The 16,181-nt window shown below is 40.8% G+C and overlaps 1 protein-coding gene across 1 annotated transcript in view; it reads left to right on the forward strand.

The window, feature by feature from the left end:
- Nucleotides 1-15,983, forward strand: part of LOC117562384 (serine/threonine-protein kinase 3/4-like) — a gene marked incomplete at its 5' end in the record, with an annotated part of 35,476 nt that extends 19,493 nt beyond the window's left edge. The window contains 2 exon segments of the mRNA XM_034240216.1: nucleotides 184-335; nucleotides 13,081-15,983. Of these exon segments, the coding sequence (XP_034096107.1) occupies nucleotides 184-335; nucleotides 13,081-13,239 (311 nt within the window).
- Between the last annotated feature and the right edge of the window lie 198 nt (nucleotides 15,984-16,181).

Consider the following 16,181-nt stretch of genomic DNA (forward strand, 5'->3'; position numbering starts at 1 on the left):
TCAAAATATGCAACAGTGTGGATATAAACTGTTTCAAGGGGCATGTGTTTTGACTCTGTATAATAAATGATATATGTGCCTTTGTGTTTTGACACAAACTACAAACATGGCTCAGCTCCATCATCTCACAGAATGATTCCTGTGTTCCCGCTGTAATGGATTAAATGTTGATGTGTCCAACAGGGAGAAACGAGACGATGCAGCCGTCCAAGCCGTCCTTCCTCGAGTACTTTGAGCAGAAAGAGAAGGAGGCCAACAGTCACAACGAGGGAGGAGGAAGAGGAGAAAACAACGCAGACAACCGCAAGCTGCCCGCTGACGGAGACTTTGAAGTGGTGAGTCTTGAAGTTAACATTTAGTTATACGACATAAAATACATCAGTAAATAAATACCCCACTGGTGAATTTAAAAACAGGGGTTGCTAACAAGTTCTAAATGAGACGACTAAACGTCATTACGCCCAACATTAGCCGCCTTTAGCTTAGCGGTGGTGACGTGAAGTCATGTCGTGCTGTAGTTCCTTTATAGCCCAACATTAGCCACAGAGATTATTTTCTGCAATATGCTAAAACACAACGGAAAGGTACCATTGTTTTTAATTGAGAACAAAGGAGATGCCGCTTCAAGTTCAGCATAAAATAAATCATCATTGCACAACTTTATAGAGAGTGAATGTGCTGACTGGGAAGTACATTATCACTAGTCAGTATACCGCGGTGATGCATTCTGAAGGTATCCACTAGGGCTGTACCCGAAATATCCGAATATTCGTTCGTTGGAGTACTATTCGGGTTTCAATTTCGTTATTCGGATATTTTTTTTTCCGTTTTTTTTTTTTTTAATTGATTGAAATCTCCAATATCGACGTAAGAGCTTGTGCCTCTTCGGGGGGTGCTAACACTTAACCATAAACGCTATAGTTTACTTTCTCCATCTTTATATATAGATATTACTTTTTCTCCATTAATCTCCGTCACGTTGTTTCCATAGCAACAACAACTTCCTGTCAACTGCGCTAACTCTCCTTCAAAATAAAAGCATGTCCATGCAAAATAGGAAGCCAAGCAAAATTACACTTAAGACATATACAACTGCAACGAAAGTAACAAACACAATGCGATATCCTTTTCAATTTCAAAGAACACAAATTGGGTTACATTAACAAATAACTATAAAACAACAATACTGTAGAACAGGGGTGCCCAACCAGTCGATCGCGAGATGTGTCTAAAAATAGAACAACAATATTCTGTTTTATCGTTAACGTCCTATAATCTTCCTGTGCCAGAATAATGCACTTGAACGCATCAAAGCTTTGTGATTGGCCGGCGTGACCCCATGTGTCGGGGCGTGGCTGGTGGGCAGTGGGCATAGTTTGTTGACATTATCCGTGTTCTCAAAACAGCAGTTCTCAGCAGTTCTCAAATCAGCAGCATCCAACAGTCTCTAATCCTTGTATATTACATGTCACTGCATGCATGCACGGAGCAGCTATAGCGCGGAGATCATCACTATCATCATCATTCTGTCTTGTATTACTTAACAAAAAACGGCTCGTTCGCGGGTGCGAGCCGGCTCCCGTCTTCGAGCCGGCTCGTTCGCGACCGACACATCACTAGTCAACAGGAGTGACAGTCCGCACACACACAAGACCGCACTTATGGCAGAAGCAAAAAAGCCCAAAATATATAATTTTCACTCCGAGTGGGAGGATGATTATTTGTGTATCTATTCCAATTCAACGTCCATCTGTCTCATCTGCAATGCGAGCGTGGCTTTATCGAAGAAGGGTAATTTAGGAGCGGCATTTCAAAACAGTGCACAAACGCTACGAGACGGAATTCCCTCCTAATTCTGCCTACGCTCCAAAAGGGGAGGGGCCTGAAAGGACAGCTAAATGCACAGTAGTCCATTTTCACCAGGCCCAGCAACAAGAGCAAGGCTGCTACCATAGCATCTTATCGTGTCAGTCACGTTCTTGCGAAACACATGAAGTCTTTAAAAGAAGGCGAAGTTGTGAAAGAAGCATTCCTGGAGGCTGCCAACGCGCTTTTGGGGACAGTAAAAATAACAGTAGCATTTCAACAGGTTTTTGATATAATAAAAACTCAAGTTAGATACCGTTATTAATCAGCTGTAAGTTTTAGTTTGCTTGAACTTATTCATTGTAATTATTGTACAAAATGGTATAAGAATGCAAACTTAAATTGATTATAGTCTATTATCAATTCAGGTTAAGAAACTAGTGTTGCTTGCATCCTATTTTAAAGGTATTTATTTTTATAATCTACTAAAATGCAACAAAAAAAGGGTTTGATTCTATTAATTTTGTCTTTTTTATTGCACTTTGGCAGCAGATTCCTGTGTAGCTTCAGATCTGAGTTGTCTTATTAGTAAGCCTCATTTATACTTTTGTAGCAACGCTATTTTTATATAATGGCAAAGAAAGGGTTCAGAGTCTTTTCTTTTTGTCCTGTGTCATATGTGGCAGCACTGTTCAATGTTTCTTGAAAACATTACCCACTGTAGTGACGTGTGAATAAACTCCAACTCTTTATCAACAACACTGTTGTGTAACTTCAGTTAAATACTTGTATGTGTGTAGATTAGAAAGAGGTAAGATAAAGGATCTGCAGTATTTTATGAAGTATTAATCGTACAAAGGTCAGTTTTATACAAGTAGAAGTGTGTATTTACCTGGTAGGAGGCTGTCAGTAATGGCTACGCCTCTCTATTTGGACTGGTAGATCTCGGCAGACTGGCAACTTTAAAAGTAGCTCTCGGTTCAAAAAAGGTTGGGCACCCCTGCTGTAGAATAACAAAAAGAATGCCGTGAATAAACCGAAATACACGTGTCCAAGCGGTTCACTGCTGATTACTACGCACCCCCCCCCCCTTCCCCCACGCGGAACGAATATTCGAATATTCGCTGCTGATTACTACCGAATATCCGGAGCCCGAAAAATGGTATTCGGGACAGCCCTAGTATCCACACACTCTTCAGCTGTCTTCCAGAGCCAACAGTCTTCAACACTAGCTCACACACAGAGTACACACATACTAATTATTCATTTGTCCAGCTTTATTTTGCAGCCTAGGATGACTTTAAGCAGATGCTGTTGCACCTTGAATTCAGCCATTGCATTCTTATCTTATTTATCGTCTAGAATAGACATTCAATTAATCAAAGTCAGCGCCCCATATTGCTATCTTCCAGGCTAATGTAGCTGTAACATTTTGCAGAGAGATTACCTTACAACAAACCCTTTTTTCCCCCTGGCAACATTAACACATTAACAGTTATATTTGTGGCTAATGTACCAACATACTGTCTTTGAGTGCCCAAATATACCAAAACGCACAGGACAGATCTGGCTGCTACATTGGTTAGCTTAAAATGTGCAAATGACTGTATCAGCTAACAGGATAAAGAAACCAACAGCAGGTCCATGCAGCGTGTTGTTTTGCCCACAGACGTTTAAGCTGGACAAATGGCTGCAGCTGCTGGTATTAAATATTAAATATGACCTTTATAAATACGAAGTGGCCTCTCTCCCAGGACCACCCATCTGCTGCGCATCTTCACATGCTCAGAGTCACTGAACACTTCTGTTTCTCCAACAGTAAGGCATAATTTCTGGATACTTTTAATCATTAAAGGGAGATAAAATAGATCTTTCCTGCTCTCATAGTGAAGTTGGGTTACCACACACACACACACACACACACACACACACACACACACACACACACACCCCCCTAACACACAGTGACAGCTCACCGCAGGATGACCCTAACACTCACTGGTTATTTAATACTACTCTCTGTGGACATGAACACTGTCACACATGGGTGTTTTGCACATTGCTGTGACACACACACACACACACACACACACACACACACTCAGATGACATAATATATCTCTCTCACACATTTGAATACTTTATTTGGTTCCACAAATTATATTACATAAGACAGGGAATCAAATATATCGGGGCTAAGCAGCACAGAACACTCAGGGGAACACATAGCATCTCCTTCTCCACACGGCTAAGCAGCAGCCTTACGGGTACACATAGCACCTCCTCACACACACACGCACAGACACAGACAGTTCTAGTGTGTCTGGCGGAGCTAATTTAAAGATACACTCATACTATCTTATGAGAAATATGTAGTGTTTAATAGACCGGGGGTCCGCGGGGTCTTAAAAAGTATTAAAAGTTGATAAATCAATTTAGCGAAAATTAAGGCTATTCAAAAGTATGAAACTGCATTTTCCAAGGTATTCCATTTTGTAGCTTGTTTTCAATAAGTATATAAATTGTCCAAAGAGGTTATATTCTACAGTCTGCCTGAATGTAATCATTGCGTAGGTGTGTAGTGTGATTCTGTGTAGTTTATTGATGGCATCCCGTTGGATGTGACGTCATCTGAACAGGACATCGCACGCTCACTGCTTGATAGTGCGAAGGTCCGTTTACGCCGGTTGTTAAACAACATCGTTATGGGGAAATGCAAGTCTGCGTCCAAATGGTTGGAAGATAAGGAGGAAGGACAATCAATACTGTATATGTGAGGTAAAGTGTGTCGCCAAGGTAACCGGTTAAAACTCCAAGTGGCGATGAGGTCTTAAAATGTATGAAAAGGGTCTTAAAAAAGATCTTAAAAGGTTTTACATTTGACTTCAGGATTCCTGCGTATACCCTGATATATTATTATGTACTATTTCAAGCCTGGCTTATAATGACTAAAGCAATACCAAACACATGATTGTCTATTATATATAATAACATGATATTCATTTTCTTTTTTTTAAATACAACAGATTTAGCCGCTATTAATGAGGTTTTAATAAATGTCTTCATAAATCAATCTTCCCACAAAGGTCCCACATTGATTCATAATTCAAACCTTTTATGATACAAAATACATGTTTGTCAATCCTAAGAAGTGCTACCCAGTTCTGAGTTTAAATTATTTAACAAATGGCCAAAAAAACAGATACAAAAACACAGATTAAGGTGTTCTGGGAGGCTCGTTAATAACATCATTGATTTCTCAGCGTCACATAACTTAGCTCATCATGAATCCATATATTATATACAGACGTCCTTTTGTTGTCCTCGTACAAGTTTGACATCTATTTGGATCGAGTTTAAAAACTAGTTTGAACTTTTAAACCACTTGTACTTTGTGTGAAAGGAGCAAACATAAACTGCTGGTCATTAGAACGTAAATCTAGAAATAAATAAACGGTTTGAATTTAGTTTGAAGTATGGCTGCTCGATTCTGGCAAAAATCATAATCACGGTTATTTTTGGTCAATATTGATATCACGATTATTAAATACGATTATTCATTGACTTTGAAAACATCCACGTTGTTTCCATAGCAACAACAACTTCCTGTCAACAGCGCTAACTCTTCTTCAAAATAACAGCATGTCCATAAATAGGAAGCCAAGCCAAATTACACTTAAGACATATACAACTGCAACGAAAGTAACAAACACAATGCAATATCCTTTTCAATGTCAAAGAACACAAATTGGGTTACATTAACAAATAACTATAAAACAACAATACTGTAGAATAACAAAATTAATGCCGTGAATAAACCAAAACACATGTGTTGAAGCGGTACGCTGCCGATTACTACGCATCCCCCCGCGCGGGCCGAATGTTTGAATATTCGCTGCTGCTTACTACCGAATATCCAGAGTCCGAAAAATGGTATTCGGGACAGCCCTAACTGCTTCACGCAGTACTCTCTCTTTGGTAACCCCTTATCCGGAAACCGGAAGTAGCTGAGAGGCTCCGGCTTGACGAGGTTAGTAAAAGTTGACTGTACGCTAGAGACCGGAGCATGGAGGACCGGAGAATTTTATTTAACCAGATGAAAACATTGAGACAAAATCTCATTTACAATGCTGACCTGGTCAAGAAGGCAGCAACGTTACACATTCTTACACATAACACAGACATATAAAATACACAACTAAGTAAACAAAAAGACGAAAAGCAGTCACTACATTGTGCACATTTGGGACGGTAAGAAAGCCACTACTTATTACTGCAAGAGCAGCTGGTGGTAAGGACCTCAGACAACTTCAATTTAAAACAGGCTATAGGGACAAGTGCCGTCAGTTTGAGACTTGACTGAAGGTCATTCCAAGACCAAGGACCATAATGAAAAATGGTGAGAATAAAGACACGGCAGCTACGGCTTCGGGCTTTGCATATTGCACATGTGTTTTATTTTGAAAAGTGTTCCCTTTCCCCATGTCTGTTGCTGTTGATTGTGTGCACCTGGTGCCCTGTGTTGTCTCCTCCCCCCTCACCTGTGTCTTTTTGGGTTAATTAGTGTGGGTATTTAGGCTCTGTGTTTCCTGTTTTGTTTGGTGTGTGAGATCGTTGTGGCTGGTGACTGTGCTCTAGTGAACAGCGAGATTGAGGCTGTGTCATGTGCCCGTGAGTAATAAATGCCCACACCGGGTTGTGTTTTGGACGTTTTGCCTCTGCCTCCTTGCTTGGTCGGGCCGCACAACGGTCAGCTTCACACATGTTTATATGGATTTATTAAACGGACTGCAAGTCACAACACAACCTGGCCGAGAGGGCTTTTAGGGAGGGGTGAATACGCACGCAGGATGTATAACGCAAGAGAAATTGAGAGCATTATTGCGAAAGGGAATGCAGCAAAAATAATCGTTTTATTTCGATTGCGCAGATTTCGTAATCGTTGCAAGCCAAAATCGTAATTGAGATTAAAATACAATTAATTGCACAGCCCTAGTTTGAAGCATTACGAGTAGAAATTAAACCGGATTCACTTGATGACACAAATCCCTCTCGGGGGAATTCATTCTCCCATTAGACTTTCACATGTGCGAATGCGTAGTTAATTTATCGTGGCGTCTTTAACACTTTGAAGCAGCTTGTTGACAGCTTCATGCTGACTCTTTAATTTTAGATCTGAATGCTGAGCTATTTCTGTGTTTGGCTTCCAGATGTTCCTTTAATGTAGTGTGACAAAATATATCCTAGTGTTAGCTGATTGAAAACTAGATTTCTGCATCAGTGAGTGGTTTATTTCACTATTTAAGTCAGGGGTGGGGAACCTCCGGCCCCCGGGCCGTATACGGCCCGCGAGACCATTTGGTATGGCCCTCGAGGTAATTTATAAACACACGCAAAAAAGAAAAAAATTAAAGAAATCTAGACTGCAAAATAATTAAACAAGCGAGTGCCTGTTTTTCCTGGCAACGGTCAGGGTCCTTGAACACAACACGAGCCTAACGTGTCATCACGTGGTATATGTCTCGTCTGACGGGGGTGCAATTCTGACGGAGAGCACCAGAACGCTCCGGGACTCCAAAAAATGGCAGTACCCATAAATCCATACCGGTCCGTACTCATGCTGCAGTTTCTGCGTGGCTGTGTCTTTAGCTGAAAGCCCAGTGGCGATCTGCTCATCTGTCATACTGAGCATACAGTCAATAACTTTGTTGTTATTAGCATCTGGTTAGCTAGCTATGCTAACGGATATAAGAAGCTTTTTCCACAACCAGTGGAGTTTTTCTTTTTCTAAAGGCACATCTTTATATGATCATTATAGTTATCAAAAAACAAGAGAATTAAGTAAACAGGTATAAAATACTATATGACAGTAAAAAAAGTTGTTATTAATAAACAAGAATACAGTTTGAAAGGGGAGTGATTTGTAAAATATCCATAAAGAAAAAGTAAATCTGCTTCCAGTTCTGTTTCAAAAGGGTGTTGAGAGATGTTTCCATAGATCTCTTCATGTTGCTCTCAAAGTGCACCAGATTGGTGCTTTCAACTTCAATATTTAAAAATAAATCTTCCCGGGTGAGCATGCCCCCCTGGATCGCCCTAGAGGAGGTTAGGTCCCCCCCCACTTCAATCATGTCCACATGGATAGGAAACTAAATACATTTGCACACATCTTGTGTCCATATCTTTCTGTTTGGTGATCATGCCACAACCGTGCACGTGCATGCATGCGCGAGTCATGGCAATATATCTGGATTTAGAGGTTGCTTTTTATTTGCACAGTATGAAAGAAAGGCCAAATGAAATGGGCTGTGATTTTTAAGCAGAGGTTAATAATTTGTGCGGCCCTCGGAGGATGTTGAAAAAATTGAAATGGCCCTTGAGAGGAAAAAGGTTCCCCACCCCTGATTTAAGTGTATCTCTCTTATAGCAACCCCACTTCCACTGTACTATAGTAGAAAACCCTCATTGTAAGACATGTGTAAAGTTTATTTTCACACGCCTTTTCTAATATTTACCATTGTATCTGCTTCTTGTGCTTCTCCCAGCTCACTGGTATTATAATGCAGCAGAAAAAGCACTAACCTGCATTATTCATAAGCAGCAGACGTACAACATCAGATCCTCTTAATTGCTCCGTTCTGTCCTATATTTTTATTCTGTCCCTTATTGGCTTTCTTTTTTCCGTCCGTCCTCTCACTCCTCGTTTCCGTCCTTCGGCGGAAATCTCGTCTAACAAAACCCGACAGAAAGTGAAACCCCAGAGGTTGAAACGATTAAATATGAACACTAATGTCTGTAAATGTAGTGCTTCATCTAAATGTAATTCCTGAACTAGGCTGCCCTTATTTAAACCGAGCAGACACAACAGATTAAGTTAAATGCTCGGGGCTCGAAACACTTCCATTTTTGGAGATACGTGTGTTAATTGACACCCGTAATCTGACACCTAACCTCAAAACAAACCACTGAATAAACTCATGGTCCGGCCAGTGCATATCTGACATACAGCATAAATACAGAATACATTCAGAGTAAATCTGCTCATACTGTGCTGTGTTGTCGCATATATACCCAGCGATAAACACTCTTAAAGCACTAGTTATTACTTTGGCTCGCTTTGGATCTGCAGTGCGAGGCTGTTTTTGTTTATCCAACACATTCTGGTCATAGATTACATATTTTAAGTGTATCCACAGATATATCCAGCTTCAGTTTGACACAAATGAATGTGCTTGAATACAGCTAAGATACCCAATCTTTTTGTATATAAATATCCTCATAAATGCCTCGATTGGACTTGTTTACTTCTGGAACAAAGTGACATCACTTGTGCTCTTAAGGGGCCTACTCACCAAACTGACCCCAAAGAACACGTCCCGACGGACCCGACTGTTGTGTCGCCTCACGTCTCCTGCGTCTTGGCCAACAGTCGCACTGGAACACACCGCAAAGACTTCAGCCGACGGCCAAGTAGCACGTACGAACTGCGCATGCGTGAGTGGCAATAACTCTCCTTACCAGCAGGCGGCGGTAGTGTGTATTCATCATTCAAAAGAGGCAACAACCGGAAGACCGACTGCGTGATAACCGAGAGAAGAAGAACAGACTGCGTGATATAAACAGACAACGAATAGCGTGTGCGTTCCATTTTCACTCTACAGCGAGAAGCTCACGGGGCTTTCCCGAACCTGAGTCGAGAGCTGGAGTTCAATGAAACCTCAGATGTGCCTTCTTAATCGTTTGTTTGGGTCCCTCACTTCCGTTTAGCTTCTCATGCACTGATTCGCTAGCTGAACAGCCAATCAGAGGGATTTCTTTGGCCGACGGCCTTTGCCGACAGCCTCCCGATTGAACATGTTAAATCGGCGGCGGAAGGTGTCGGCACGGCCGAAAAGACACGACGGTGCGGGACACACTAATCTGAGTAGGGCGACAGGATGCTCATCGACGGCCAGACATCGATCGACATCTATCGATGGCCTAAATTGGCTTGGTGTGTAAGGACCTTTACAACACATTGTACGTGATAGGCTTAGGGGCGGGACATATCTAAGGAATTAGTGCTGCTAGCTGCTTGCAGTGCTCAAGAGAGAGGGCAACACTGAGCTGTTGTTATATTATTATTTTGTTGGCTTCTCATGATGACCAGTTGTAGTTTCATCCGGGCTTAACCAATTCGCATCCTACCAGTAATGAGCTGTCAGAACTATCCAGTTATAACTCATGCTCCTGAATATGGAATTGTGAATTTCGCACGAAGATGGCCCCGAACCACACACGAAGGCAACATTTACATTACATTTAAGACATACAACTGCAATGAAAGTACCAAAAACAATTATGTTACAGTACTATGATACTGTACTGATATTTTCAGACTTTGTTCTTTACTTTATCCGTCTTTATATGTAGAAAATATTACGTTTTATCCGTAATGTTGTTTCCATAACAACAACTTCCTGTCAACTTCCTGTCAAATTGCCGAAGGACCTTGAGAAGGTTCATTTTCGTGTTGAATTCGTGTGTCAATTTTTCCCTTCGTAAGGCCATCGTGAGGGCATCTTGTTATCATCGGTGCCATCGGGCATTCGCCCCGATCAGAGTGAAGGCGAATGCCCGATGGCACCGATGATAACACGAAGATGACACGACTTGACAAGATGCCCTAACGAGTGCCTTACGAAGTTGCCGCTCACGAAGTTGCTGCCGGAGCCTGAGAAACTCCACCAGCGGTCATACGAAGGCTTAAGATGCCCTCACGAATGGCCCGATGTTGCTACGATCACAGCAGAATTTGAACATTTCCTTTATCGTGTGTCCATCGGGTGTCAATTTCGGGACAGTGTGACAGGGGCTTTACTGGCTAGGCAACTTTGATCAGGGTTTTCTTAGTTTGGAAACGTTTAATATCAATCATACACCTGCTACTTTCTCAAGATTCCCAATTACTGAACCTACTGGCTTGTAAAACAGCTGTTGGGTCACTTGGCGTACCAAACGTTATCTACTGGTTAAATTAAAACCCACGTATCGATACACCTCTGGTAAACTATTAATAATAATTAAGAGATTTTTGCTTTCCTGACTGTGGTTATATCAGTCCATCCATATCTCTCAGACTGCTGCTCTAATATCGTTCATAACAGACCTTCTCCCAGAGACCACGCTGGTTTAGTTTTGGTTGAATGGACGCGTGTGATCTGATGTCTTTTTAATAAATCATGTATGAACATTTTAGGAAAGCTGTTTTTTAGACTGAGCTTCATTGCAGGGTTTTCCATTGGAGGGGTTTTCAGTTTGCTAAAAATGTGTATTTTATTGTTTCCACACTTAAACAATACACAAACGTAACAAATAACAGATGAAGAACGGCGCAGGAAGAGGCAAAAACCCCACTGGGATTATTCTTCCTTTTGTTTTTAGCTTGTCAAGTTTTAATAGCTTCTACTTTTCTTTGTTTTATGTGATTTTAAAGGGACTAAATGGTGCACTTTTTGGCGATAGGGTCCTTGAAAGGCTTTAGAAAACTGTAACGAACATTTTTCTCCATTTTCCTCACGTTCTCTCTGCAGGACCTCAGTGTTATTTTACCTCCATTGATTGTGGGTCATAAATAGGAGTGCTGCTGGTAAAAGCTGAGAGGCTGAATCCCCCCCGAGGTGTGTGTGGGGGGGGGGGAATAAAACACATCAGGTCCCTATCAGCTCGGAGTGGAAGAGATTTAGTGTCGATCAGCAGCTGCAGCACTCTGACTGAAATAGAAACACTTATCAGACACCTCGATCATCTCAGGAGTTTTTTGAAGTTCAAAGTGTTTCCTCAGTGTCCGTTAGTGGAGGCTAATGATACCAACAACAAGGAGAGGCTGAGTACACACGCAGCAACCTGTCGTTTCGATTTAAGAGGGACTTTTTAAGGTTACCTGAAAAACTTTGAGGTTGTGAATTTGAAAACGTTCTGCTTTTGAAAATGATATTAAATTGGTAAGCAGATATTCAAAGTAGTTATTAGAAAGGTCTTAAACATGATGGGATTTGAAAGGTACTTCTGTGTAGCGATCGCGTCTAAATGTGTTTTGGGGGAAATATCCGGGCTGCAAAGTAACCAGTACGGTAAGAGCCTTTCAGTTCCCCCAACAATTTGTATTGAAATAAATCACTAACTTTGCATCCCCCCGGCCCCTTATCGGAGAACACCCAGCTAGTAACCTAGCAACCAAGCTTCAGCGAGAGCACGCTCGTGAACCATTGCGGCGGTGTTATGAATGCCCGCCGAGATATGCATGCACCTCGCAGGAGCGCGCACAGCGTAAAGCCAAAAGCTCCCAGACATGTCAATGATCTGTACGGTTTGGAAACGATATCATTTCCTTTTGGGCGGGCATGCATAACACGGCGAACACCAGAGCCTCGCTGCGGGGAAACTTTTGCGCTGTTCCGAGTTTGTTCTAATCCGTCAAAATGACAGACTGCTTTCAGATTTTTCCGTCATTGTTAAAAAAAAATCGTCATAGACGGAAGATATTTGGTTAACGCGACCTCTGCCTCCGGGCGACGTTTGGGTCTACGTCAACCCAAAAAGCGGAGGTGCTGTGGACGCTAAACACCAATCCTACAACAGCAACGATGAAAGATTGTAGCCAAGGGAACAGAGCTCAGAAGATAGCTCTTGTCACACACACACACACACACACACACACACACACACACACACACACACACACACACACACACACACACACACACACACACACACACACACACACACACACACACACACACACACACACACACACACACACACACACAACACACACAACACAATAACACACACACACACACACATACACACACACACACACACACACACTTTCACGGTTAGGCAGTTCTTTCTTTCTGGTTTTTGTCAAACACAGTTCAGTGTTCATGTTGAACGTGAATACATTTACTTTGCAAGTCATTATGGGACGTATTTCTTCTTTCATAGCAATTTTCCTTCATAGTTTCTTGCCGTGAAATAGTTCTTAAATTATATTCAAAGTGGTCTTAAAAGGTCTTAAATTTGAGTTGGTGAAACCCGCAGGAACCCTGACACACACACATTCAGAAAACCAATGACTTTGACTCAAAGGAGTCATAAGTGCTGAGATGCTGACTCATTTCCAGTTTTAGGAACTTAGCAATGTTAGCTAATAATCAGCGGTCATTACACTGTGTTATTTCTGTATAAGATAAATATGAAGATGATTTAATGTGTGTGTGTGTGTGTGTTCAGGTGAACTCGTGGACGGTGGAGGAGCTGCGGCTGCGTCTGGCCTCTCTGGACCCTCAGATGGAGCAGGAGATCGAGGAGATCAGGCAGCGATATCAGACCAAGAGGCAGCCGATCCTGGACGCCATCGAGGCCAAGAAACGGCGGCAGCAGAACTTCTGAGGAGGAGGAAGAGTCGGAGGTTTCATCTCGTTATTCTCTGCGGCAGATTTAACAAACGACAGCTGAGGATCGTTCAAAATATCTGCTCAAGAGACGTCGAGATGTGTAAAACTGTGCGAAGACTTCTGATGATCGAACTGCTGGAGAAGAACTTCCAAAGAGCTTTTGGACAGGATATTAATGACAATATTTCTGCCTGTTTGGAGTCTTCAAAAACTTTTTCCTGGATGAACGATTTCAGGAAAGACGCTTCTGAAACGTATATTTGGTCTCCCATCCGCTGGACTCTCTCTGTTTGTTACACAGCTGTCTTAAACCACAGTGATGATTGTTCAAATCTCTTTAACCGCGCGGTACAATATCATTTAAACGGCTGGCTGCTCGACTAAGGTACTCGTCTTTACGTCCGCAAATGTCTCTTCTCAGTGTTGCTGCTCAGTGTTCTCACTTTAGACTGTGAAGGTCTAGAGAAGCGTCTTTCCCTCGACTTAAAAGAGTTAAAAATACAAAAGAAAAAGCGGAAAATACCAACTAGTGTTGATGCAGGAAGAGACCCAGTGCTTTGGATCAGTCGCATTGATTAAGTTAAACCCTTAAATCTAATTACAAAAGCACCTTTTCTTAAGTTCAGCGTTGATTACTCGTCACGTTATAGTTCTAAAAAATTCCAGCACAAGATTAAAAGATCAATAAACCATTTATTAAATATTAAAAGCAAAGTGTTATGTTATTGTAAGATGCCGCTCTAATCTTAACTTAAATAACTGGATCATTCACTTAGCTAATGGTCTCTCTCTAAAGGCAATATTTTGGAAACACCTGAACGTTTTGATATTTTGGAGTTCAGATTTTCTTCCGCATTAATATTTGAAGGGTCTTTAATCCCCTCCAGTGTCCTCAGTGTTTGATTTGAGTTTCCTCCCCGTGTCCATCATCTCTTTCCCCGCAGTAAGCTCAAAACAAAGAGCTGGACTGGGATCAACAAAGCTTTTATTCCCAGGATTTATTATTTCTGATTTGGCACTGAAACGACATCGAAAAAATAAAAAGGCAGCTCCTCTTTGGACGCTCTGTTTTCTACACGCAGCACAGAAACATTTCTATTTTTCTACGTAGGTTTAGTGGTTACAGAAGAGCAGGAGGTTGGTTTGATTTAAACAGATTTAAAAACCAGCTTCTCAGGTCAGAAACTCCTCAGGGTGTAAAATAATAGTCTGTTTATAAATGAGCACAACAGCTGTATCTGTAAGGTTTAAATCGATGAGTTAAAGGGTTAAATGACAGAAACTTGACGCCTTTTATTAAGTTATATTTAAACAATAAGCATGTCGGATGTTTTCTGGGGATAAACTCTCAGCTTGAGGTTCAGTTTCGTTCGTGTGCACGGTTTCTCTCATGAGCACAAGTCTTGTTCTCTTCTGCGTTACAAAACAAAAGGGATTTTTCTGTCTGCCTTATTTCGTTTTCGTCTGACACATGGCGTTCCTTTGAATATATGTTAAGGTTTAGGCTCGGCAGGGAAACACAGTTTAATATTCACCTTTGATAAATCCTGTCGTGAGTTCAGGTAAAGCAGCAAAAGAGTGAAAAGGCAAAAACAAAAGGGATTTGTTTTTATTGTTTGGATGTTCTGCTGTTTTGTTTCTGACAGTGATCTGATATGTGAGGATTTTATACGACGGCATGTTGGAGCCATTGGAGGTCAAAATAAATGAATAGAAAAGGAAATAGAGAAGGGGGTTAGTTCTAGTGAAAAATACGAGTTTTTAAGTCAAAATGTGTGAATTTACGAGCTTAAAAATGTAGAAACTTGCAAGAAAAAGTGAAAAAATATATATTTTTCTCATAAATCGTGAGTTTCGTAATCAACCCTCAGTAATTTGTTTCTTGAAATATGATCACCTTCCAGGGGCTCTGTATATTTATTTTTGAACCTACAATGGCCCTAATTATAGATTTCCTTTGGTTAAAATAAAAGCATTGATTGTTATAATATGATGTCTGATGTTTGGTGCTGATCGTGAAATCTGGCATCAGAAATCAAGTCGTTATCACTGGATATGAAAATGTTCTGATGTTTTTGGACATTTCTAAATGCTTCTTTGGCTTTAAGTGATTCTCTTAACTTTTGTTATTAAATACAAACAAACCACTGAGAGGTACGTGTTCAAAGAATCATCGCCAGTTTGTGAAAATGATCTGAATTACGGTAACATTGTGTCAGGTTTATTACGTATAATCACTTATAGGCTTTAATTTATTTAATAAGTGAATCAGTGAAATGTCTAAATCCTGCTGAAACATATCAAGTGTTTATTTATTCATTTTCTTAGTTGCCAAGATATCACTGTCTTTTTGATTTTCATTCTCAGCTGTTTCTATATTCTATCTTTGGTCCACTAACTCTCAGTGATAGGACATAGGAGTTCAAACAGTGTGAGTATAAAGTGTTTAAATGCAAGGCATCATTGGTGTCCATATAAAATAACCCCAACAGATAGACTATAAGAACAAGGAGAAGTGGAGCAAAAAAGTTTCAAACACCGGTTTCTCTGCCTCCTCTTTGTGCAACATTTCTATTTTCTCCGATGTTTCGATGCAAGATGCACTTCTTGTTTGACGCCTGAAAAGTTTCTGAAGTTTATTTTACGCCTTAAAGTTTGCCGAGAGGTCGTTCATACAATCACTGATGTTTGGTTTGTGTATTTTGTTTGCCTGTCTAATAAAAGCTAAGGAACGTTTCACCTCTGTGTCTTTTATTTTTGCATTTTAACAGTATTAAAGGTGCTATTATATATATATTATATTATATATATTATATATATCATGCTATTTTTAGGCATCAATTATGGGTCTCAGATATATAAAAATATATAAAAACATGAAACACAAACAGATCATGCATTTTAGAAATCCTCCAAACCCCTCTGTTGCAGCCCCGT

Source organism: Gymnodraco acuticeps, unplaced genomic scaffold (genome assembly GCF_902827175.1).
Source record: "Gymnodraco acuticeps unplaced genomic scaffold, fGymAcu1.1, whole genome shotgun sequence".
Lineage (NCBI taxonomy): Eukaryota > Metazoa > Chordata > Actinopteri > Perciformes > Bathydraconidae > Gymnodraco > Gymnodraco acuticeps.